The sequence below is a fragment of the Schistocerca nitens genome, chromosome 6 (assembly GCF_023898315.1).
Source record: "Schistocerca nitens isolate TAMUIC-IGC-003100 chromosome 6, iqSchNite1.1, whole genome shotgun sequence".
NCBI lineage: Eukaryota > Metazoa > Arthropoda > Insecta > Orthoptera > Acrididae > Schistocerca > Schistocerca nitens.
The window spans coordinates 744,183,209-744,207,085 of NC_064619.1; the positions used below are offsets into that span (position 1 = coordinate 744,183,209).

Below are 23,877 nucleotides of genomic sequence, written 5' to 3' on the forward strand. Positions count from 1 at the left end.
CTCATCTGTGAGAGTACTGGTAAATGCAGATGTGTCAGGGATCCTGGTTTCGCAGTTTTCCCTTACCATCCATATACTCATAAGGGAAAACTCCTTTCCTAATCACAAGCTGAAACTTTTACTCATCGAGGTATGCTGATCGGGTGATATGTACATCCTTCCGAGGTAGAGTTCCAGCGAATTTCTAGAGTAGCGCTTGCATAAAATGTAGCATGTGAAGGAAATGGAAGAGTAATTTTTTGCGTAATTCATTTGGAGAGTGAAATATATTTTTAAACACTCTCAGGCAGGCCACTGACCTCATGTTTTTCCCAGCCGAAATTAACCAATTGCTCAACAAGGAAGTGAAGGTCATACCCGGTTAAATTATGGAAAGAGATGGGTGTGTTTCGTGGTAACTGATACTTCAAATTGCATGCGTTGTAAACCGTATCGCCAGCCGGGGTGGCCGAGCGGTTTTAGGCGCTACAGTCCGAAACCGCGCGACCGCTACGGTAGCAGGTTCGAATCCTGCCTCGGGCATGGATGTGTGTGATGTCCTTAGGTTAGTTAGGTTTAAGTAGTTCTAAGTCTAGGGGGACTGATGACCTCAGCAGTTAAGTCCCATAGTGCTCAGAGCCATTTGAGCAATAAGCCGTATCGCGGAAGTTCCCCGTAAGATGACAGTGGCCTCTATGGGGAGTTTCAGCTTTTCTATCACACGGCAGCCCACAAATATGACAGGTAACCGCATCGTTGTACAATTTTTTATCCTAATCCGATTCGGTCATGGGGTGATGCTGCTTTAAAGCCTATCAACATCTCATGACAGTTTTTCAAGCTCAGTGAGCAGCCAAACTGCGGGATTAACCCCGCCATAAGATTCCTAGTGGTTAAGACTTCAATCATATGAGCATGCAGTTTGGTACACTGTCGCTTACGGTGCGTGTTTTTACATGAAAGTGGTATGTGAGGCTAAGGGGTTCCCTTCATAGCGGGTGATAGGGGCAAGGAGATACTAGAAGTCTGCGTATACAACATATAAACATCGTTCCAGGTGGTGAGCATTATTTTCTTCTGTAGACATAACAACACGTACGTGTTCCTTTGATTACAGTCCTTCAGATGCCTTTTCAAATACTTTTCTCCTCAAAAGTCGTTTAGACACCTGAAGAAAATGTGTTTTTTATGTTCATGTTTCGACAATTGGCCGTAAAGCGGGCGGGACATGTCTTTCATCCAAATATATTGTTGATTGTCACCTTGAGAGTCCGCCCCTGGTAGCTGAGTGATCAGTGCGAAGGAATGTCATACCTAACGGCCCGGATTCGATTCGCGGCTGGGTCGGAGATTTTCTCCGCTCAGGGATTGGGTGTTGTGTTGTCCTTATCATCATCATTTCATTCCCATCGACACGCAAGTCGCCGAAGTGGCGTCAACTCGAAAGACTTGCACCAGGCGAACGGTCTACCCGACGGGAGGCCCTCGCCACACGGTATTTCCATCGCCTTGAGAGAAGAGGAGCATGCTGACATGATGATCACTCCCACCTGTATATTTCGAAAAATGGACAGGTCCAACTACGGTATGCTGGTCCTGCTCATCTTGTTTCCTTTCCAGCTTCTTGTTCAGGCCAAAGGCGTGAACTGATATTGTGACACTTTGTGTCTCAAACTTTGGTATGTCCTGAATTTTCAAGGGGAACTCAATAGTGTGAAAGTTATAACATCCACAAATGTTAAGGCGCATTCTGTATGGAGATGTGTGCTCTGGATTGTGCTTAATATTGCTTTCGCAAGACAGGACTGACCATTCAAAGAACCGTTATGCTTTTCATGTTCAACGTTAATACGAGCTTGCTTGTTCTTAATATTCTCAGGGAGTTTGATGTAAGTGGACTGATATAACGGGTCATGGACATGAATATGGATGTCGAGATGTCGAGATGCGATATTTGGCTGAGTGCTTTAGCTGACCCTCTTACTTCCATCTTGGAAAACTGGGCCATTATCTCAGATCATCTAGGGCTTTGAGGAGGTCTGCGTGCAACACTGGGGCATGTTTCTACAAACCTGACTGCTTTGTGATACCGTCCTCGAAGGCCAAGTATTGTAGAGTGGTCATGAAGCTGCTAATGTGATGTTCTTCACTAAGAGGATAGCATAGAGCACTACCGTTAGCCACAGATTCCTCATCATTAACACTACAAGTAGGAGACGACTGCCTCCACCTGGTGGATGAGAGCGCGCCTTCTGGGATGAGGGGTATGCCCTGAGGAACACTTACCTTTCGCTGCCAGCCAGGGCACACAGTCGGAGGTGGAACTGGAGGAGGTGGCAGCGGTGAGTTCCTGTGGGAACACCCGAGCTGTGGGGAGGGTGCTTGTTGGTGCTGCTACATGCTGGAGCCTCCACTATCGCCAGCCTATGGCGTGGGAGTTTGTCGCTCTGACTGAACCTCCCATCGACACCGTAGTGCAGTGGTGCAGGGACAAGCACTGCAGCGGCTGCCGCTGCAGCTGCTGCCTCTTGCGCAGCCACGAGTGGCGCCTTGTCCAGCAGTGCACGTCGGTCGGGTGCGTGTTTGATGCCTGTCTCCACAGCCGCCGCTCTAGGTGCCTGTGCCACTGCGGCGGTGTTGGTGTCACCTCTCCTACATATGAATATTGCCAAAAAATTAAGTACAATGCATACAATTTTTTAAGTGCAAGCTGGAAACAAATAACGTTAAGTACGTCAGCATTCCAGAATATTAAGTATATACTGTAACGACAACAGTTGAATTATAATCACTGGGTCCCAGGATTGAGCAATTCAGTCGATCTTTCTGCTAATTCCCCCACCCAGTCAAATATTTCCTCTTCCTCCTCCAACTCATCCAAAACGACGAGATGGCACTATCTTTGACAGCTGCCATCTCATGCACCCACTCCGGTATCTCACCCTCGCCAGATCTGTTGTTGTGAAGCCGCTGATTTATCCCATGGAAATCGTCTACACGATACGGATTATAAGAAACAACAACAACTAAAATCTGAAATCAATTTGCCTACAGCGAGTTACTGATTATACAAAACTGCGAAAAAACTGAAAGTTCATACCAGATGAAACGATGACTCCTGGTCATCAGTCTCAACACATACCCCTGCTAGATTCTCAACCTCCTCTTGCTCCATAGCAACAACAAAGAAGAATGTATCCCCCACACCACGGTTTACAATGAAAAAGAATCTGACGCCAATATATTACAAACGTACTTACTTTCTTGCTGCATTTCGGCCTCCAGCAGCAGACCAACGTCTGTCAGCAGCAGCTCTAATGCTGCAACAGCAAGATCAAAAATTTTGTAAACAGTTGTTACGATTTGAATAGCTCAAGAGTTGTTTTCTGAACATGTAAACTACCACACAGAATTTGGAGATGTACGTACCTACATGATGGTAGCATTACGTCTTCGGCTTGCTGCTGCTGTTGACCTTCATCATCTAGCTGCTGCTGCTGCTGTAATGCTAGAACGACAGCAGAAATGTTACGCGCACTATTTACGCTTTGAATGCCGTAAGAGATGTTTTCTTAACATCTAAACTGTGACACGCAGAATTTTTAAGTGTACTTACATAACGGTAGCATAACGTCTTCGGCTTGCTGCTACTGGCGACTTTCAGCTTCCATCTGTCGCTCTACTTCACACAGCCATTTTGGGAATGAATGCTGCAACAGCAAGGAAAAAAATTTAATCACATGTAATGAGAAAGCATCACAATCTCGAAAACTCTAAATAATTTGCTACGAAATTTTATACCTCTTCCAATTTGAACACATATTTTTTTTATAGTCACTTACACGGCAGTTGCCCCAAGTTTGGCCGTTTCCCATCACCACTGCTGTTGGCATCACCACTCGATAACCGTTTCATATTGCCAGAATCACATGGACGCTACAAGGCAGTGTCAAAGATTGATCGTGGTTGTGCTAGGGGTTGGGATTTATATCGTCTCAGACTCCACACTACATTTTGCAGAGGACTAATACGAACTCACTATGCCATGCCTGCAAGTGGGGTTGGTGCAGGTGGCTGAGAAACATAACGCTGCTGAGAGGCAGAATAAACTTGTGTGGTAAACAGAAAGAGGGAACTATCGAAAACATCCTTTGTTTCCTGGCAAGTGGTTGCATTTGAATCGACGGAGTTGCTAGCTTTAGAAAAGCACACTTTGTTCATTCTGAGACAGACAGATAGCCTGGCACTTCCAACGTCAGCTGCATGCCTCGAAATACATTTTTTTTATGGGAGAGCTGGGGGAGAAACACTCTAACCTTCGAAAACAAAACTATTGTTCATTGTACTGGCCACCACCACACGCCTACGAAATGGTGACTCTGCCGATTTCTCTTTGACTGCTGGCTGGCCACTGCGTCGCTCGGAAGCGGAGGGTGGGCCCATTAACGACAGACCACTGTAGGACCGAGACACCTCGCTGGACGTTGCGGAGCGACTGCAGTATACGATGCCATCGGAAGGTAAATAAGAGTATCCCTCTCGCACGAAATGCAAATTATGTCCTCTGCAGTGCATAATTCCCTGATTCTCCACCCTCTGAATATTTTTCGATTTCTGTCACCTGTCCTCGTTTTATAAACAACTTCTCTTTAACAGTTTCCGATAATGTAACGCCCTCTGAACTGAAAATTTAATTTTACAGCGGAAATTTGAAATCCCCACAGACAGGGTAGGTGGTGGAGGGGAGTGGTGGGGAGGGAGCTGGGATCCACGTGCCAGCTAGGGGAAACTCATGGCCTCATACAGGGGTGGGGGTTGGTGGGAGATTAATTGATCAATTTAACTGATTTTCAGATCATTTTGATATCGAAATTGTACTCATGCTGCCATCTACCTACTACTCTACGTACGACGTCAGTGTCCTATAACAACTGACAGATGGCACTTGGCAGCATAGCAGTAGACTGTATTCAAAGCGTGTCTCTGGAGAGTGCGGAAAACAGTGCTGTCGTTTTCGTAATCCGAAAACGGAGCGAGCTATCTGACATTGAAAGGGGATGATCACCGCTTTAGGGCCAAGGGTAGAAGCATTTCCGAAACGGATAAGTTTCTAATTCTTGACAGGTGGCGGAGATTAAAGTACACGGTGCGTGAAAAATACGATCTCCAAAACCTCTGTTGAAGCAGCTTTGGTACACTGCGGGCCAAAAATGAGAGGAATGAATGGTGACTGTGGAGTTGTGTACGGCAGACCAGATAACAACTGTTGAGCAACTCATCAGCCACATGAACGTAGAAGCTACCGGCAGCATCTCCTCAACGACCCTTCAATGACCACTGCTGCGTAAGGACCTCTGCAGAAGGCGCCTCGTTCGTGCACCCACGCTGACTGCTCTTCATCGGGGATGAAAGCCGGTTTTTGCACGCCGTCACAGCAACTGGATGTCCACGTAGTGACCACAGATGAATCACATTTTATGCTGTACCGGACGGACGGCCATTGGCGTGTGTGACGTGACACGTCTGAAAGCAAACATCCTACAACAATCTTCGGAATGGTACAGGCCAGAGAAGGGAGGAATATGCGCTGGGGAATGTCTTCGCGGCATTCTCTGGGTGATCTCGTCGTTTCTGAAAGGCAAAATGGATCAACAAAAATATGCATCTATCCTTTGGACATGTCCACCTCTATGTGCAGTTTGTTTTTCCTTGCACAATGTCATCTACCAGCAGGACAATGCAGCTCGAAGTACATTTTGTGAGGTTCGAAGAGCAGTTGGATGACTTTACCGTACTGCTGTGACTACCAGACGCCTCAGATTTAAACCGATCGAGAATCTGTGGGAACGCCTCGATCGGGCTGTTCGCGCCCCGAGTCCTCAGCCGAGAAACCCGGCGCAGCTGGCCGCTGCACAGGGGTCGGCAGCGCTCCACGTCCCTGTTGGTTCCTTCCAGAGCCTCACTCACTCTCTTCCAATACGTCTGGTAGCTGCTCGCGTTGCAGAGGACGGTTATTCTGTCTTTTGACAGGTGGTCACACTACTGTCACTCGACATTGTAAGTCTTCTGTAATATGAATATCGTGGCTACATTTTATGCACTTGATTCTCAAGACATGATACCATTGCTATGTCCGCGGCTTGTGGTCTTGCGGTAGCGTTCTCGCTTCCCGGGCATGGGGTCCCGGGTTCGATTCCCGGCGGAGTCACAGATTTCCTCAGCCTCGAGATGACTGGGTGTTGTGTGTCTTTCATCATCATTTCATCGTCATTCACTCGCAAGTCACCGTAGTGGCGTTGAAGAACTCGTGGAGCGGCGGCCGAACCGCCCACGAGGGGTCTCACGGCCGCCAGCGCCATGCGCTAACTATTATTTTTATACAGTTACAATGGACTGACATTTTAAAGGTCAAAATAAATTAAATTGTTACCATCGCACTTTTTCGTTTGAAAGCGAATAGACTCTGTCTCAAGACTTTTTGCGGTTTAGGAATGATTTACTGAAACCTGTTAATAGGCATGTGTACGTTATGAAACGGATGGATCAAAAAGTATATATATTCTGTAATCTGAACTGGAAGTGTAAATCAGCAGAGATGCAGCGTAGTTCATGTGACTTAGTAAAGCCTCCGAGCAACAGTTGTTGCACTAGGTCTTCATAAACTTAACCGCGCCGGCCGGGGTGGCCGAGCGGTTCTAGGCGCTACAGTCTTGAACCGCGCGACCGTTACGGTCACAGGTTCGAATCCTGCCTCGGGCATGCATGTGTTTGATGTCCTTAGGTTAGTTACGTTTAAGTAGTTCTAAGTTCTAGGGGACTGATGATATTAGAAGTTAAGTCCCATAGTGCTCAGAGCCATAAACTGAACCGAAGTTGTGGAAATACGCGTAGCCAACAGCAGAGTGTGTTTTGATAAACTCAGTCCGTCATAATCTGCCGGCCGCGGTGGCTGAGCGGTGCTAGGCGCTTCAGTCTGGAAGCGCGTGACTGCTACAGTCGCAGGTTTGAATCCTGCCTCGGGCATGCATGTGTGTGATGTCCTTACATTAGTTATGTTTAAGTAGTTCTAAGTTGTAGGGGACTGACGACCTCAGATGTTAAGTCCCACAGTTTTCAGAGCCATTTGAACCCTCAGAATCGCAACTCGTACATTCAGCGAACCACTCATTCATGGAGACTAGTGCGAGCTGCTACGCCTCATCTGCTCTTCACATCAGGTAGAAAAACGGTATTTGCTTAAGTTCTGTATTCATCAAATACAAAGCGTCGTCAATGTTATAGTTTACAGAATGTGTTGAGGGAAGTCACTCCAGCAGAGTAAGTTTTAAGAAACGAGTAGTGGTTGGAATTGAAATCTCTTGTAACAGTTACACACATTTTAGGAACGCACCAACTTCACTCTTATATATTACTAAAATCAGCTACTCGTGGACGGGTTTCCATGGATCTTCTACTCTGTGGCACGGTATTGGCAACAGCGTCCTGTGAGCCGGGCACTTAACGCCTACTAAACTGCCACTCTTTCTGTCTACCTCTTGTGGCAGTGTGTCCGTTGGAAGACTTAACTTTATGCCGTTCGTCCACGTTTCCTAATAGCTATCCAAATGATTGGAAAAATACTCGGATGACTGCCATTTTTAAGGCAATCGTTGAACGGAAGCAGGTGAAGGCTTCTCGTATGTCACTGAGGAAAATATGTTGTTGACTCTTGGAATTAATTTCGTTCTCACGTAGTGTGCCGATCCTGATGATTAAAATTCTTGTGTGTATGAATCGACATTGATACAACAAACAGTGATTTTGTGGGAGCCAGTTTGCAATACTGGCCTACGAGACACACAAGGCAGTACCCAGTTTGACGGCTTCGTACGGCATTCGACTTCTGAACAAAACACAAGAGTATGGAATATGAAATCGGCTTTGCGATGGGGTTAGGGAGCTCCTATCAGATGTGAAAGAGCACCTATAATTGAGGGACACATTGACAAGTAGCATCAGACACGTCCCTGAGGACTGTTATGTGACCACTTCTGTTCATAACATACGGGGAGTCCCACCTAACTCTGCTACCTCATATATTGTCCGAAACGAAAAAAGTTGGAAAAAATGCGACGGCCCAGGGCTGCTGCACCTATGTCAAGGGCTCACTCAATGAGCAGGAATGTACAATCCGTGAGTGTAAACAAACATCACTTTCATCACGAGTTACATTTTAAAACATTATTAATCACTCGTGTAAGAGAAAACTAGAGGTACAGATAGTGACAGCAGACTTGTTTTCATTGTTCTAAGCCTCATAGCTTATGAAATATACAGACTTCAATGACTGGTAACGGACCCACAGTCTCGCCGTAATTCGCGGAAGAAGTGTTGCCGATAGCAGGCTTCTGGACAGTACGTGCAACCCGCATTACGGCATTACGACAGAAACTGTGGCACCGTTTCCATTATTTAAAGCGTAAGTCATGGGTGTCCAACCCGCAGCCCGCGGGTCGCGTACGGCCCAAAGCGAGTACCAATGCAGCCCACAAAGAGAGCATCTATCACACGATCGCTAAGAAAATTTCCAAACAATTCCGTTTATGTAAACTTCCTATAAACAATCAGCTAACTGAAACACCCGCCACACGATGCTATTCTGCCTGTTGTCCATCCCTTTTTTTTCTCTTTCTTCTTCAGCAGTTGTCGTTAGTGTTAAGTATACTATGTGTGGCCCAGAAATATTCGTCTAATGCCACTGTCGTCCAGGTAAGTTAAAAGATTTGACACCGCTGGTCCAAGTATTCCAGAAAGTTTAACGTTTAGAGCAGTGAAACCAAGTCTGCCATCATTAATAGTACCTCTAGTTTTCATTTTAGTAGAAAGATGTCATACATAACCCATTTAAGAGAAGGTAACTGTGTGTTGAATGTGGTGTTTGTTTACCAATAGGAAATGTGCATTGCTGCCCATTGTGTGAGCCTCTGACATGGGTGCATCCCTGCCCAGTTGCATTTTTCACATTTTGTTTCACTTCGGAAATGTATGAGATGGCAAATTTAAGCGGGAAATACTGGACATACATGAGTTACTGCAGGTCGATTAGAAACACAGCCTCTGATGGCCTCAAAACAGATGCATAAATATATCCTCTGCATTGCTTTCATTATAATTTACAGAAGTATCTTGATACTATATCCAGTATTTTATTTTAGTCCGCCATGAAATGAATTTAGTTTATCAATAATAACACGAGGTACTACTTTATATGATTTATTACCTATATTACAAGTACAATTTACAACGTATTCCACGCACTGTGCCAGAACGCAGTGCTTTGTTGTAAAAATCCACTCAACATCTCATCAACGCATTCATCTTCAGTGACTTCAGTTACTATTAAAGAAAAGAAAAATATCATGAGACAATGTATTGAAAAACACTGCCTAAATTCGAATGCTAATGACAACAAAAATGTGACCATTTAAACTATAATAGAAGAGATGTACTTTCATCCAACATTCAAATCGCTAGTTACTTCAAGTGATGTTACGTTGTGGTAAGTGACATATATTGCCGTTAAGGAACATGAGATTTATGGAAAAATACAAAAAAATTGCCAGCTCTTACTCTTCAAAAGAAGACTCGCTCAGTCTGCAGATGGCGCACAGAAGAAGGGTGGAAGACATTTGTAACGAAACTCATCGGTGAAGGGAAAACCTAGCTATCACCGACATATGTGCGATGTAAGGCGGCCATCATAATTAACATCTTCTCGCACTGTCGTAATGTCTCCTTGTTGATCACTATGTCAAAAATGAATATAGTAGCTTTGAGGCGCCAGTCAGATACGATATCAGGGGGTGGGGGGTGGGGGGGGGGTGGCTTTGAGGACGAAACCCGGCGGTGGGCCTGCATGCAGCTGGTAAGAGCTGCAGCTGCAGCTGCAGCTGGCCAGAGACGCTGAGAGCAGGCAGTCGACGCTCTCACCGCGTGTGCGATTGTCTTACGTTTATGGAAGCGTTAACTTATCATCCACCAGCGGCGAACGTACTCAGTTGTAAATTAAGCAGTTGAAAAAACGTCTGTCGGAACACAAAAATGGCGAGTTTGCTCCTCCTTAAAAGACTGTGACGGGAACAGGGGAACCAGCTGTCTCAGTCCTCATTCCGTCTTCCCCACCAAAAATTTTAATACAGGACATAGTAGCTCCTTTTACCCAGTCTCTCTTCGTAATGTCGCCATCATACTCAGCATCTCCCTGTCACTGCCACTGTTAATATATGTCTCTCTTTTTTTTTTACCATTGGTACTTTCTCATGTCTGTCTCTCCCAATGCCATTGTCTGTAATCCTCTCATTCACTCTTCCCCACAACAGCTTCCTTTTTTGTCACTTTCGCTGTCTCTTTGTTCCACTGCCATTGTCTTTGTCTATTCCTTCTCTCTCCCTTGTGTCCATACCTTTTTCGCTTACAGTCGATTGTCGTTCTCCTCTCCGCACAAGTCCTTGAAGATAGTTTGCTAGAGGCTTGACGACCTGGAAACTATAAATTGAGGATGGGGGAACGTGAGTAAATTTTTTCGTGTGAAAGTTCGCCGGTGTGGAGAGGTCCAGAACCACCCTTCAGCCACCTCTCTTTTTCATTTCTACTGTCTACTCTCTCATTTGCTCCCATTGTTAGTACCTCAACATAACTTTCCATTATACCTGTCTCTCACTTGCCATCAGTATCTCCTCTCTCTATGGCTCCCATTGCTATTTTCATCCATTTGTCTTTCTCCTTCACTGCACATTCACTCTTCCACCATCGATATCTCATTCTCTCCCTATGGCACTGCATCTTCTACCGTCACTATCTCTCCACTACTCCCACAACTCTCTTTCAGCAAAAAACGGTCGAATATGTTCGCATGCCATACGTTTTGATGAGAAAGGCGGGGACTAGAATTAAGGCACCTGGTTCTCTACTTTCCTGTTAGAGTCGTTTTCACAGGAGCAATTCAACCTTTTTTCTGCTCCCTTACGGGCATTTTTCAGCTGGTTCCATTCTTTGCACAGTGACAGCAGGGAGTGCTGCTTATACACACACGAAAAAAAAAGTTTTGTATCACCTCGCTTCCAAGAGTTCCGGAACCTATACAGAAAACTGGAACAGAGATCAACGTAAACCTCATTTCCGCCTTTTTTATTGTTCATGAAAACCATACATTTCATGTTGTACCACCATATAGCGAGACCTTCAGAGGTGGTGGTCCAGACTGCTGTACACACTGGTAAATCTAATACGTTGTAGCATGTCCTCTTGCACTGATGCATCCGTGTATTCGTCGTGACATACTATCCACAAGTTTATCAAGGCACTGTTGGTCAAGAATGTTCCACTCCTCAATAGCGATTTGGCGCAGGTCCCTCAGAGTGGTTCGTGGGTCACGTCGTCCATAAATAGACCTTTTCAGTTTCTCCCTGGCATGTTCGCTATGATTCATGTCTGGAGAAAATGCTGGCCACTCTAGTCAGCGATGTCGTTATTCCGAAGGAAGTCATTTACAAGATGTGTACAGTACGTGAATTGTCGTTCATGAAGACGAATGCCTCGCCAATATGCTGCCGAAATGGTTGCACTATCGGTCGAAGGATGGCATTCACGTATCTTACAGCCGTTACGGCGCCTTGCATGACCACCAGCGGCATACTTCAGCCCGACATAATGCGACCCCAAAACAGCAGGGAACCTCCACCTTGCCGCACTCACTGGACTGTGTGTGTAAGGCGTTAAGCCTGACCGGGCTGCCTCCGAAGATTGTCTGGTTGAAGGCGTATGTGACACCCATCGGTGAAGAGAACGTGATGCCAGTGCTAAGCAGTTCATTCGTCATGTTGTTGTGCCCATCTGTACGGTGTCGTGGATGAAAAGATGGACCTCGCCATGAACGTCGCGAGCGAAGCTGGGCATCATGCAGCCTATTGTGAACAGTTTGAGTCGTAACACGATTTCCTGTGGCTGGAAGAAAAGCAATGTTCAACATGGTGGCGTTGCTGTCAGGGTTTCTCCGAACCATAATCCGTAGGCAACAGTCACCCACTGCAGTAGTAGCCCTTGGGCGGCCTGAGCGAGGCATGTCATCGACAGTTCACGTCTGTCTGTATCTCCTCCATGTCCGAGCCATGGTTGACTCCGAGACGCCAGGACACTTCTCATGTTGAGAGACCTTACTGGCACAAAGTAACAATGCGTACGCAATCGAACTGCAGTATTGACCATCTAGGCATGGTTGAACTACAGACAACACGAGTCGTGTACCTCCTTCCTTGTGGACTGGAACTGATCGGCTGTCGGACCCCCTCCACTAAATAGGCGCTGCTCATGCATGGTTGTTTACATATTTGGGCGGGTTTAGCGACATCTCTGAACATTCAAAGGGACTGTGTCTGTGATACAATACCCTCAGTCAACGTATGTATTCAGGAGTGCGGGGAACTGGAGTGATGCGAAACTTTTTTTTTATGTGTGAACAAAAGGAATTCAGATGTCAGTAAAGTGTTGACAGTTAATGTAAGTACTTCGACACATTGAAATACATTCACACATATAATCAACAGATAAATATCCCTAATACAAGGTAAAAACACTATCATCTCCCATCCATCGCAACTTCACTTCAGACTGCATAAAAGTACATAACTATTTTAGCCTATACCAGAAGATAGGGCATAGCTAAAAGTACGGTATTTCATTTGCAAGTACAAAGAATGTCGGACAAGAAAACAATTTTTTTGTAAGCTGCCTACCTCCCCGTTCGACATCCTGTATAGCCATGAAATGACCATTATACAGAGACAGTACGTCATAAAGTATAACTGTTGAAAATTTGAGGCAAAGAACATAGTTTTCGGCAGATAATATGAAAGAAGTAATGAGACATCAACATGACAAACACATGCCTGAAAGAACACGAGCTTGTAGACTGTGAAGTATAGTGGTGTGCCTGAGAGTACTGTGGTCTTTGTGTGCAGACTGGGCTGCGTGGAGCCATGTGGAGCAGCTCACCAGAACGGGGACTCCCCGCGGCTCGCGGGAGGTGGCCGGCCTCGCCAGCCAGTCCGTGGCCGCTGGGGGTCTGCGCATGCGCGTTCGCCGCCTGCCTCTGCGCGGCGCTCACTGTGGCGGCCGAGCCGCCTCTGCCAGGTGAGTGATCAGCCTGCAGCGTGCAGCAGCGTGCAGCGTGCAAGGGACGGGCCAGTCACTCTCCGGCCTGCTTGCCTCGCGGAGCGCTTGAGAGGAGATGTTGAACATCTGTGTATGTGACGTACATTGCATACACGAATATATAAAATTCTCTGCGGTTTTACGCTGTACAACCCTACAGAGGATATTAAGTTTATCAGTGGTATTCAGCTGTGTGACTTATCTGACGTCCCAAAACATGTTGACGGGATTATTTGTTCACTGCATTCCTCATTCTCGCTTCACATTAACACACAGCAAAAATATGAGAGAAATTACACTTAATACTTTTAAACTAACGTGTGTCAATTTAATAAAGGAAATAAATACCATCAGGTCGTATTCCAACATTTTTTCCTCAGCCCACCTTATCCAAACAACCACCCTTAGCAGTAGTGCGGAATCTTATTTTCCCTGTGTGTCTGTACTAATAAGCCACGTATCTGACAATTTACCTGAAGTTGTTCTGAATGTTCCTGAGTTCGCTTTAATCACACCCTCTCTTCATTCCCCCTCCTGTGGGATGTAGGTAGATCCCACAGTAAGTAAGCAGTACACCACCGACTCTTAAAGAACCAAGCTTCCTTGTATAAAACAACCTCAAGCTCCTGTTTACGGCACTTTAAAAGCGAATTAGTGTAGTAAATATTTAATATTAAGTTCGTAACCTAAGGAAAGCTTACACAAGTTTTGAAATTGTGTTTAATGTTTACTCAAAGCTGGTAAGTGCTCTCATTATCGAATGTGGATGACACATCTCACTGTTTAGGATGTCATTACTCCAGAACTATGTGCTTTATTTACGATGATAAAATTTCGTATGTACATCAAGTGATATATGTGGATAGTGTCCGCAAAATATGTTGCGTGTAGAGTTAGTAGTAGACAAGCAATAAATTAAAACGTCCTGTAGGACCCTGAACTATGTATCGGACAATGATATACAACATCAAAAAAGTTTTGCATCATCTCGGTTCCGAGAGTTCCGGAACCTGTACAGAAAATTGGATTAGAGATCAACATAAACATCATTTCTGCCCTTCCTATTGCTAATGAAAACCACACACTGCATGTTGTACCACCGTACAGCGAGACCTTCAGAGGTGCTGGTCCAGGTTGCTGTACACACTGGTACCTCTTAATACCTTGTAGCATGTCCTCTTGCACTGATGCATGCCTGTATTCGTCGTGGCATACTATCCACAAGTTCATCAACGCACTGTTGGTCTAGATTGTCCCCCTCCTCAGCGGCATTTCGGCGTAGATCCCATAGAATGACTGGTGAGTCACGTCGTCCATAAACATCCCTTTTCAATCGATCGCAGGCATGTTAGATAGGGTTCATGTCTGGAGAACATGCTGGCCACTCTAGTTGAGCGATGTCGTTATCCTGGAGGAAGTCATTCACAAGATTTAGACGATGGGGTCGCGAACTGTCGTCCATGAAGACGCATGCCTCGCCAATATGTTGCTGATATGGTTGGACTGTCGCTCGGAGGGTGACATTCACGTATCGTACAGCCGTTACGGCGCATTCCATGACCACCAGCGGCGAACGTCGGCCACAGATTATGCGACCCCAAAACAGCAGGGAGCCTCCACCTTGCCGGCCGCGGTGGTCTAGCGGCTCTAGGCGCTCAGTCTGGAACCGCGCGACTGCTACGGTCGCAGGGTCGAATCCTGCCTCGGGCATGGATGTGTGTGATGTCCTTAGTTAGGTTTAAGTAGTTCTGATGACCTCAGATGTTAAGTCCCATAGTGCTCAGAGCCATTTGAACCATTTTTTTTTGAGCCTCCACCTTCCTGCACTCAGTGGACACTGTGTCTAAGGAATTCAGCCTGACAGGGCTGCCTCCAATGGTTGAAGGCACATGCGACACTCATCTGTGAAGAGAACTTGATGCCAGCCTTGAGTGTTCCATTCTGCATGTCTTTGGGCACATCTGTCCCGCGCTGCTTGGTGTCATGGTTGCAAAGATGGACCTCGCCATGGACGTCGGAAGTGAAATTGCGCAGCATGCACCCTATTGCGAACAGTTTGAGTCGTAAAACGACGTCGTGTGGCTGCAAGAAAAGCATTATTCAACATGGTGTCAGAGTTTCTCTGAACCATAATCCGTAGGTAGCGGTCACCCACTGCAGTAGTAGCCCTTGGCGGCCTGAGCGAGGCATGTCATCGACAGTTAATGTCTCTCTGTATCTCCTCCATGTCCGAGCAACATTGCTTTGGTTCACTCCGAGACGGCTGGACACTTCTCATGTTGAGAGACCTTCCTGGTACAAAGTAACAACGAGGACGCAATCAAACTGCAGTATTGACCATCTAGGCATGGTTGAACTACAGACAACACAAGCCGTATACCTCCTTTCTGGTGGAATGACTGGAACTGATCGACTGTCGGACCCCCTACGTCAAATAGGTGCCGCTCTTGCATGGTTGTTTACATCTTTAGTGACACCTCAACAGTCCAATTGTCTGTGTCTGCGACACAGTACCCAGAATCAACCTCTATGTTCAGGAGTCGTAATTGGGGTGATGCAAATTTTTTTTTATGTGTGTAATTTAGCATTTGTACTGGCTGTACCGTAGACTGGCTGATATTGCTATACAGTGATGAGTAGTTTCCTCCAGAACTATAAGTGTGTGAAAATTGATTACCTTTAAATAAGCTAGTTTGCTATCCATGCCTGTCAACGAAACAAATAGTTAGAAAATAATGTTGATGGACCTCAGAGCATTTCCAGCATCCATAACAAGTAAATTCACATATAGTTTCAGAAACTGCATCTTCGAAGAGGGAGGAGTGGCTACAAGCAACTTTAGACAACTCATTATGAAAAAAACAATACTAAATCTTCAACAATAAACGATTCTCCTCTCTAGTTGCATGCGGTGGAGGGTTGCTATTCCTTCACACGCGGACTTCCCATGCAACGTCTCTCGCCACCCGGGTGGTCCAGTGACAGGCGGGCTCTTCTGACTTTGAAAGGGTAGGCCGACAGGTGTGGGGGGTCGAGTGAATGCTTTCCGGACGCCGACATTGTCAGGAGACGCGCCCGCGGGAGCCGGAAGTGGCGGCTGGGCTGGAGGTTCCGTTGCTTCGCAGAAGCTTAGCGAAAACACTTTCGGGCGGGCTACCAGCGAGGCATGGGAATGACTAATGTACCCAGGCAGCTGTGGCGGGAAAATTCCCGCGCTTTCTGCAAAATAGTAACTGTGATTGGCTTGCTCAGGGCATAGCTCCGTGACGTAGCAAAATCAGCACAGAAATTGGCGCCAAGAATCTCCATTGGTGGAATGGTAGTGCTCCGGCAATGGAGTGGAATTTCCGCCGGTTTTCGAGTTGCTGATTGGAACGTAACCACGGCCACTGTCGTGGGGGCGGCAGTCGCCTTTCGGTCGAGGACGTCGAAGCAACCAGCCAACGGCTCCGGTACGCCAGATCGTGTCCTGGCAGTCAAGAAGACGGTAATGTATGTCCGCAGCACCGGCAGACAGGGATTTTCCTAGGTGATAATCAGAGCTCAGCAGAGCGCGCCTGTTCGCCTTTTTCTAACTTTGTTCTGTCTTGAGTAGCAGCAATTACTGTTGGGTTAGCTGTGTGTCTCTCTTGAGATTTGAGTGGCAAGGAATTGGCTCCACATACCACTTCGTCTTAAACCTCACGATCTAGTTTAGGGACAACTTCACCTTTACAGTGTTTGTATGAATCTCCAATGTGAGCCAATTTGATGTATTATAAATATTTACTGTGTTTCTTTTACTATTCTGTGTTTAGTCTTAATAAATCATATTGTTATTTGGGACAGAACTTTCATTCTGTTAATCGATAGAGCAACCCTATCATTCCTCACTATGCTAATGAAACCTTTGTTTATTTAACTTATTTATCAAATTAAATTATTGCAGGTGCCAAACTCTCTTCTACTCCACTGGCAGGGTTGATCAGAGTCAGTTCGCGTATTTTTTTATCCTTGTGCAACAGCAAAAGTCGGAGTTAGAATAGGGGGGGCTTAGAGCATGATTTACATATGTGGATTCTAGTAGAATTTAGTGATAAATACACTGCGAGCCCCGGCACCTCGCATAATATGGCGACCCTTAGCCTCGGATGTTTCCTGGGAATCACTGATTAACAAACAGTATTCTTAGTACGAACATTCAAATTTTTTTTCTCTAATTTTTTTTATTGAATAGTACCCAAGTTTTTTTCTGGTAGTTCCGCGTTTAGTTTAAGTAGCGGCGCATGATTACAGTTTCTGTTTTCAGTGTATATATATATATTTTTTGTTCATTGTTTTTTTGTGTTTCTTTGATGTGGTGTCCGTACCACATCGCACATTGTCGGATTTGTGTGCGGTTTCTGTACCACATCAAATTGTGTTTGTGATTACAGCGTTGGAACAGCGTTGTTGAAATTTTATGTCTATGTGTAAAACTACAGTGAGTAGATAATTTTTACTGTATATTTTAGATAAATTTGTTTTTTCGTGAATGATCACGAGAAGTAAGGCACGACTATTAGCGAGCGAAACTAAAACGAAAGAGAATAGCATAATGGATAAGAGGCAGGTTACTGACAAGGATAGGTTCAGAGATGAGATGGGCACATTTTTAGCAGCACAGGACGACAGGGTCATTGATGAGGAAGGTGATTTGGACGCGATCTCAGAGCAGCGTTGCGGCCGTGATTATGATAGTGAGGTAGAGGATGAAACAGAGACAGGCACACAGGTCGAGACGGTAGCAGAAGTTTATAATCAAACGAACGAGAGCAGACAGGGGCCAGCTCGGTCACGTCAAAGCTCTAGCGCCCAGGTGTCCAGAGTTACATCGCCCATGTGTGACGAGGATCAAAATGATGACATTAACCCAATACTAAGCTTCCTACGATCAATGAAAGAAGAAGCTGACGAACAACGTAAGAAGGAGAAGGAAGAAGCTGACGAACAGCGTAAGAAGGACACTCAGGCAATAATTTCGCATATAGGGAAAATTCGTGGGGAATTACTAACAATAAAGAAAGAATGTGGAGAAGCAAAACAGATGTCACTGGTAGCACAAAAAGTAGCAGGCCTAGCCAAAACGGCAGCAATGTGGGAAATGAAAGTTGCAAAAGTAACTTCTCAACTCGCAGGTCGCTTGCGACGTGCGACACAAGCCCACTCAAAATCCCTAGCGTTCTTAAAAACCCAAGGTAATATTGCGGTTACGAACATCACGAAACAAATGAAAGAAGTAGAGAGTCGGATAGCAAAACTAGAGCGAAACGGGCACACGAGCACTGCGCGTTCGGATACCAATGATGGAGTACACAGAATTGTGTCTCCGAGGAAAAGCCCGCCGTGCTCCAGCCTAGTGACAGAGTGCGGAACTAACAATGCACACGCAGAAACACCTAGTAATAGTTCAAATAATGGTAGTCCACTTAGGAGAGGGAATTCGGAGTGCCACTTCCACTGTGATACAGAGGTAGCACATCACAGTTATCAGCAAGATAGATCAGGACACTCAGCAGACGTGCAAGTATCGGAAACGAGTGACAACACCAGCGCGAGGATCGGACAGGATTTTGATCACAATCACTTCCTGTCGATACTAAAATTCCAAAAGTTCAGAGATAATGGAGGGTCGATGCATCCGAAGAGCTGGGTGACGCAGTTTACTAATTCATTACCGTCATCATGGCCAACCCAGGCAAAATTAGAATTCATGTGTGGACACATCGAAGGCCAAGCCGCGCAAGTCAAGATTATGGAAACCAAAGACACGGAAACGAGAACGTTAGGGAACAAGGTCAATCTAGACAAGGAATCTGGGACAGGAGGAATAACGAACGGCAAAGCGACCGTAACTGGAGAGAGCGAAATCAAGGACCACAGGAGAACCAGGAGATTGAAATTAGACCTGCAAATCCTAATGCACGTCAGAGGAGGAGGAGTCTGACAAGGGATTGGCGCTAGTCCATAGGACTCCACCACATCTCTCACACAAAGAAGTTCGTGGAATAATAGTAGTTTAAGTTGTGTACATAGTAGAATAGGCAAATATATGAACCTTTCTTCGGGGAACAATAATCGTTACATTAATAGATCAAGATTGCTAAAGTATTAACACGCTGCGTTGTCTTGCCTAAGAATTTACTGCTGCTATCCTCTTTTTGTTTATGTTCGCGATCTCCAATGTCGATAGAGTAGGAGACACTACCTTTCCATGAGCAATGTTTTAGTCCTTTCCTATCTGGTGTCCATGTTGAGGGATAATGATGAGTGAGGAGATGTCGCACAAACGGGCGCATACAAGAACGTGCTCTTAGAAGCGTTCTGAGAAGTCGTGATACGCTCCATAGCGGTCACAACCAGTTCGTGAGACGTTCATACCAATGCTTGCAGGCACGCGTCAGTGCACTGCAAGATTGTGGTATATTGCGTGATTTCGATGATGAATATGGGCAGTATAGTTTTTACAGTGTTGCGCCAGCATCGTTGTCTTGCAAGTCTGGGTGAACCTGTGAGCGTTTGACTCCAATGGTGCCCTAGGGCCTAGACGGTAGAAATGCGGGCATAAAGCCTACCATGCCAATGTGCTGGTTGGGGATTTAGCGTGCTGCTTGTGACTGTCACAGATGAATAACCAAGGAATTATACTTGGAAATTCGTGACATACTGTGTAGCTGGTGTGTGGTGGGCGACGGAATCCTCAACAGGAACCAGTCCTGGCTTGGTCATATTACATTACCTCTGGAAAGGTGTGCTTTGATCGCGAATGCTGCATAACATAGAAAAGGAAGTTGCAACTATAAATTTATTGTCTTGTATAGCCATGGCTAACCCAGTCTCTGGAGTTTCAGTGAGGTGTAGTGAGAACTCGGAGGCCATTTCGTACGGCGCGCACATCACTGTCGTCAATAGCGGTGAGCAGCGAGACATCTCAACGTAACAGGAATTATGTAAGAGTATTGTATAAAAATAAATAAAAAAATAATAAATAAATAAAAAAAGGGTACGATATACTAGGATAAGTTAAACTGTAGGATTTAACAATAACTAGATTAATATTGTGGGGTTTTCTACCACAAGTGTTGTGTTTGGGCGCGCCTGTTGGGATGTTATTTTTCAGGTCATCAAATCACAGACACGAGATGGAGGGACGACCGGCGAGCGAACGTAGAATAGTTGCAATAACATAATTTATTCAGAAGACATAGAATGTAGATCGTTGGCATATGGTAGTTAATTCTTGAGCATGTCTACTGTCGATCTATATAATTAATAGTAATATTAGTGCGGGCCAGCACATTTAGTTGTTCATCCATTACAAAGCATCAGTTATCACACACCATGTACATACTAAGATCGGTCTCTACACATGTATCAAAATAAATTATTTCCATGTCTAGATTAGATGTTATAATGATTGCCATAGATTAATAACTATAAAAGTAAAATAAGAGTGTCTGAAATGACAGACCATCAATGTTTCATTATGTAAATTTATTATAACATAGAAGGTCATGGGAAAAAGTTAGGCATAAGATTTTTGTAAGAATTGTGCAGATGAGGGGGATCGTGGCAATGCGGAGGCCGGCCGGAGCGGGAACAAGAGGTCTGCGGCTACCTGCAAGAAAAGAGCATCAGCACCCCACCTGACGTGAAGGGCGAGCGCATCCGGTCCTACAGGCTGACAGTCACGGGGCCTTATACCTGAGGGATTACGCGGGACCCTCGCCGGGCCACAAGCGAAAGTGGGGCTGGCCGTTGACACTGACACGCGACCCACACGCGACAGCCTGCTAGCTCTCCAGACGCGGCAGCCGTTTGGAGGGATTCCCTGCGGCAGACCACGTTGTCGTGAGTACACGAAGAAGATCACATGTCGTGTCAGAACCTGCGCCTCATGTGCCTCAGGACAGAAAGGGACGCTCTATACTCACCTGTTTGGGTTTTTACAACTCACTAGCATTGGCCGATCTGCATACACAAAGCAGTATCGTGCCACACTAACAAATGTATGGTCTCATTTCTTACTTCTCCTCTCTATTAGAGAGCAGTTTTAACAATAGTCGCTCCTAGTTCGATCCTGTATGGATGACCTCACACACTTGTGGAGTCACTCCACGTGCCATCATCCCTCGTCGAACTGCAATATTGGGAAACGTAAAGTTCTGTCTAGCGAGAGAAGAGACCTAGACTAGTGATGTATCCCAACGAGGAGACCTCAGAGACAATTAATCGACGTGAAGAGAGCGTATCACTGTGTCTTCCTACCGTACTGCCGTGATCATATGCGTGGGTCTGACTACAATCTCAACAGCGTACTGCAGACACTCCAGAACTCCCTATTGCTGTTGCCACAACGTAGCAACAACACCCGACGTTTAGCCTTATGTGATGTCAGTACTGTGGAATTAGTGAAGTGCCACGGATATTTCTAACAATGTGATTTAGTGCCTCATTCTCAGCACAGTCGTGAACTTTGTGCAATGTGCACGCACAATTTGATGCCCCATGAACCTTGTTTTTTTTCTTAAATTTCTTTCTCTTATGTTGTTTTTGTAATGTATGTTATACCTTGTATGCGTTTGTGTTTTACACTGATATTCTTATTACAGATTACTGTATCGTTCTCCGCATCATGTTTTTTTTGTATTTTGGGTTTAGTGTTGTGTGTATGCAAACAGTGTGCCTGAAGTCCCCATAAACTGAAGCAGATACCACCACTGTCATTGTGAATGGACCATCAGTTCAGGGAACATTTTGTAAAGGTTATTCTTGCTGCAGGGAGACAGAATGAATCGGAGGTTGTAACTAGATTCTGAAAGCTCACAAAGAGATTGTTAACTTATATAGTATCATGTGTGAGTGAGTTCAGGTTAGTTTAATGATTAAAATTGTTGTAACATCTTGGGCATTTAATTGCGGAGCACTCCAACTCTGATTGTAAAGAATAAACTGCTCTATATTTGGCTCAGATGCCCGGGCCATATTTAGAGCGTGAATGTCTGCGTGAATCGGTGTTTGGAAGGGGCTCCCTGGGTATGGATGTGTGATGTGAGTGTTAGTGTTCCATATTAAGAAGGTGAAGTTGGCTACATCATAAATAATCCTCCCTCTATGAGCTGCATTTTTCAGTTGCAGTGATTTTCTTTATAGAGTGCGGCATGTGGAGCCAGCTTGCGAGATTGTTCTTGGGCGATTGACTCCCTACCTTGCTCCTAAGTGAGCCAACCGCTCACCAATTACAATCTAAAATAGCGTAGGGGCTATGAGAGGTGGCATGAGCCCCCTCTCATATTTCTATCTTACGATTCTCCTCTCTAGTTGCATGCGGTGGAGGGTTGCTATTCCTTCACACGCGGACTTCCCATGCAGCGTCTCTCGCCACCTGGGTGGTCCAGTGACAGGCGGGCTCTTCTGACTTTGAAAGGGTAGGCCGACAGGTGTGGGGGGTCGAGTGAATGCTTTCCGGACGCCGACATTGTCAGGAGACGCGCCCGCGGGAGCCGGAAGTGGCGGCTGGGCTGGAGGTTCCGTTGCTTCGCAGAAGCTTAGCGAAAACACTTTCGGGCGGGCTACCAGCGAGGCGTGGGAATGACTTATGTACCCAGGCAGCTGTGGCGGGAAAATTCCCACGCTTTCTGCAAAATAGTAACTGTGATTGGCTTGCTCAGGGCATAGCTCCGTGACGTAGCAAAATCAGCACAGAAATTGGCGCCAAGAATCTCCATTGGTGGAATGGTAGTGCTCCGGCAATGGAGTGGAATTTCCGCCGGTTTTCGAGTTGCTGATTGGAACGTAACCACGGCCACTGTCGTGGGGGAGGGAATGTTGGGTGTTCGGCCTGTACGGGTGCTCTAGAGAGTCGGCAGTCGCCTTTCGGTCGAGGACGTTGAAGCAACCAGCCAACGGCTCCGGTACGCCAGATCGTGTCCTGGCAGTCAAGAAGACGGTAATGTATGTCCGCAGCACCGGCAGACAGGGATTTTCCTAGGTGATAATCAGAGCTCAGCAGAGCGCGCCTATTCGCCTTTTTCTAACTTTGTTCTGTCTTGAGTAGCAGCAATTACTGTTGGGTTAGCTGTGTGTCTCTCTTGAGATTTGAGTGGCAAGGAATTGGCTCCACATACCACTTCGTCTTAAACCTCACGATCTAGTTTAGGGACAACTTCACCTTTACAGTGTTTGTATGAATCTCCAATGTGAGCCAATTTGATGTATTATAAATATTTACTGTGTTTCTTTTACTATTCTGTGTTTAGTCTTAATAAATCATATTGTTATTTGGGACAGAACTTTCATTCTGTTAATCGATAGAGCAACCCTATCATTCCTCACTATGCTAATGAAACCTTTGTTTATTTAACTTATTTATCAAATTAAATTATTGCAGGTGCCAAACTCTCTTCTACTCCACTGGCAGGGTTGATTAGAGTCAGTTCGCGTATTTTTTTATCCTTGTGCAACAGCAAAAGTCGGAGTTAGAATAGGGGGGGCTTAGAGCATGATTTACATATGTGGATTCTAGTAGAATTTAGTGATAAATACACTGCTAGCCCCGGCACCTCGCTAGATTAAACGTTTTTATACATCTTGTTTGAGTCCTGTACTTAAAATCAATGCAGACACAATAAAACTAATTGAAGAAATCTTTCTGATATGCAACACACCATCTGCATACAATATTAATGAAAT

The 23,877-nt window shown here is 45.5% G+C and overlaps 1 protein-coding gene across 1 annotated transcript in view; it reads left to right on the forward strand.

The window, feature by feature from the left end:
* The window catches only part of LOC126263616 (zwei Ig domain protein zig-8-like), a gene marked incomplete at its 3' end in the record, with an annotated part of 499,015 nt that overhangs the window by 304,306 nt on the left and 170,832 nt on the right, over window positions 1-23,877 (forward strand). The window contains exon 3 of the mRNA XM_049960703.1: window positions 12,975-13,146. Coding sequence (XP_049816660.1) covers window positions 12,993-13,146 — 154 coding nt within the window. The remainder of the gene's footprint in view (window positions 1-12,974; window positions 13,147-23,877) is intronic.